This window comes from Trypanosoma equiperdum, assembly GCF_001457755.1.
Source record: "Trypanosoma equiperdum strain OVI genome assembly, contig: ctg_548, whole genome shotgun sequence".
Taxonomy (NCBI): domain Eukaryota; phylum Euglenozoa; class Kinetoplastea; order Trypanosomatida; family Trypanosomatidae; genus Trypanosoma; species Trypanosoma equiperdum.
Genome location: NW_027124474.1, coordinates 687 through 1,860, shown reverse-complemented (window position 1 = coordinate 1,860; position 1,174 = coordinate 687). Strand labels below are relative to the sequence as shown.

General features: G+C 40.5%; 1 pseudogene across 1 annotated transcript in view; it reads right to left on the bottom strand.

The window, feature by feature from the left end:
* Positions 1–396: 396 nt before the first annotated feature.
* TEOVI_000229500:pseudogene overlaps positions 397–1,174 on the bottom strand; it is a 1,462-nt pseudogene continuing 684 nt past the window's right edge. The window contains exon 2 of the mRNA in view: positions 397–1,174. This exon is cut by the window's right edge and continues 62 nt beyond it. Within this exon, the coding sequence occupies positions 397–1,174 (778 nt within the window).

Here is a 1,174-nt window from a genome sequence, read left to right as displayed (position 1 = left end):
CTCTTATTATAATATTCGTATATACACACACATCACTTTCTTATCATTATCATTATTATTACTATTATAACACTAAATCATATTTATAATTCAAATAAAGTAAACAATATTAGAATAACACTCACTTTTCACGCACTATCACCATACTATTTGTACTCATTGTTCGCTGTCATACGCATCTTTTAAATTTTCAAAATTTTTAAACATTTCTCAAGCGCTTTTTAAAATTGTTAAAATATATAAAATTTCATAAATTTTAGTAAAACTACCAAAATGTTTATTTCATAAATTTCATAAAATTGAGCGAAAATATTAGAACACCAAAATGCTAACAAAATAAAAATCAGAAGCAATCAGAGAAAATTTCTTATTGACAAGAATAAAAGTATCTTTACACTCTTTTCCGTCCCGTTTGCAGCCATCTTTGCATTCCTCTTGTTTTTTCTTATCGGAGCACTTTTTGGTTTCCGTATTAGTTGCTGCAGCTCCATCTCCTGCTCTTTCTCCTCCTTGCTTTGTCTGTCCTTCTTCATTCAATTTGCAGTGCTTTCCTGTTTCTTCCTTTTCGTTAGTCCATCTGCATTTTGTGTTTTTTGTGCAATCTGTCTTGTTCTCTAAGTTCTTGCACTCTTTTTCGCCTTCGTCTTGCTGTGCTTTCCCAGGGATTGCTTCGGTTCCTTGAATTTGTCTGCCTGCTGCTTGCAGCAAGTCGTCCAGGACTTGCGTATTCTTGTAGGCTTTTATACCTTGATTTGCCGCCGCTGCTGCTTCCTTTTTTAAAGCTTCTATTGCTGCTGATCTCTTCTGGTGCTGTTTAATTTCTGTCACTGCTTGGTGCAGCCTTGAAAGCCATGGGATCGCGAGGTTGGCGCCTTGCATTTGTTGTTTGTAGTTGATGCAGCCTACTTCATTGCCGCCGGTGCACGTGTCTGCGGCTCCTTTGCCGTAATGGCTTAGCCTGTCCGCGTTTGTGGCTGCGTGCTGCCCGATGCTTGTTTCGAACGTTGTTGCTAGCGTAGTTAGCAGCGTCGCCAGGTCGGTGTGCCGTCGGCTGTTTGGGCATTTTGCTATTAGACTTGTGAACGCCGTTGGCGCGTTGTTGGTCGCCGTGAAATAGTTTGTAATGTCTCCGCCAGTGCTCAGGCAGCCTGCGTTTGCTGTGTTGCCGGTGCCT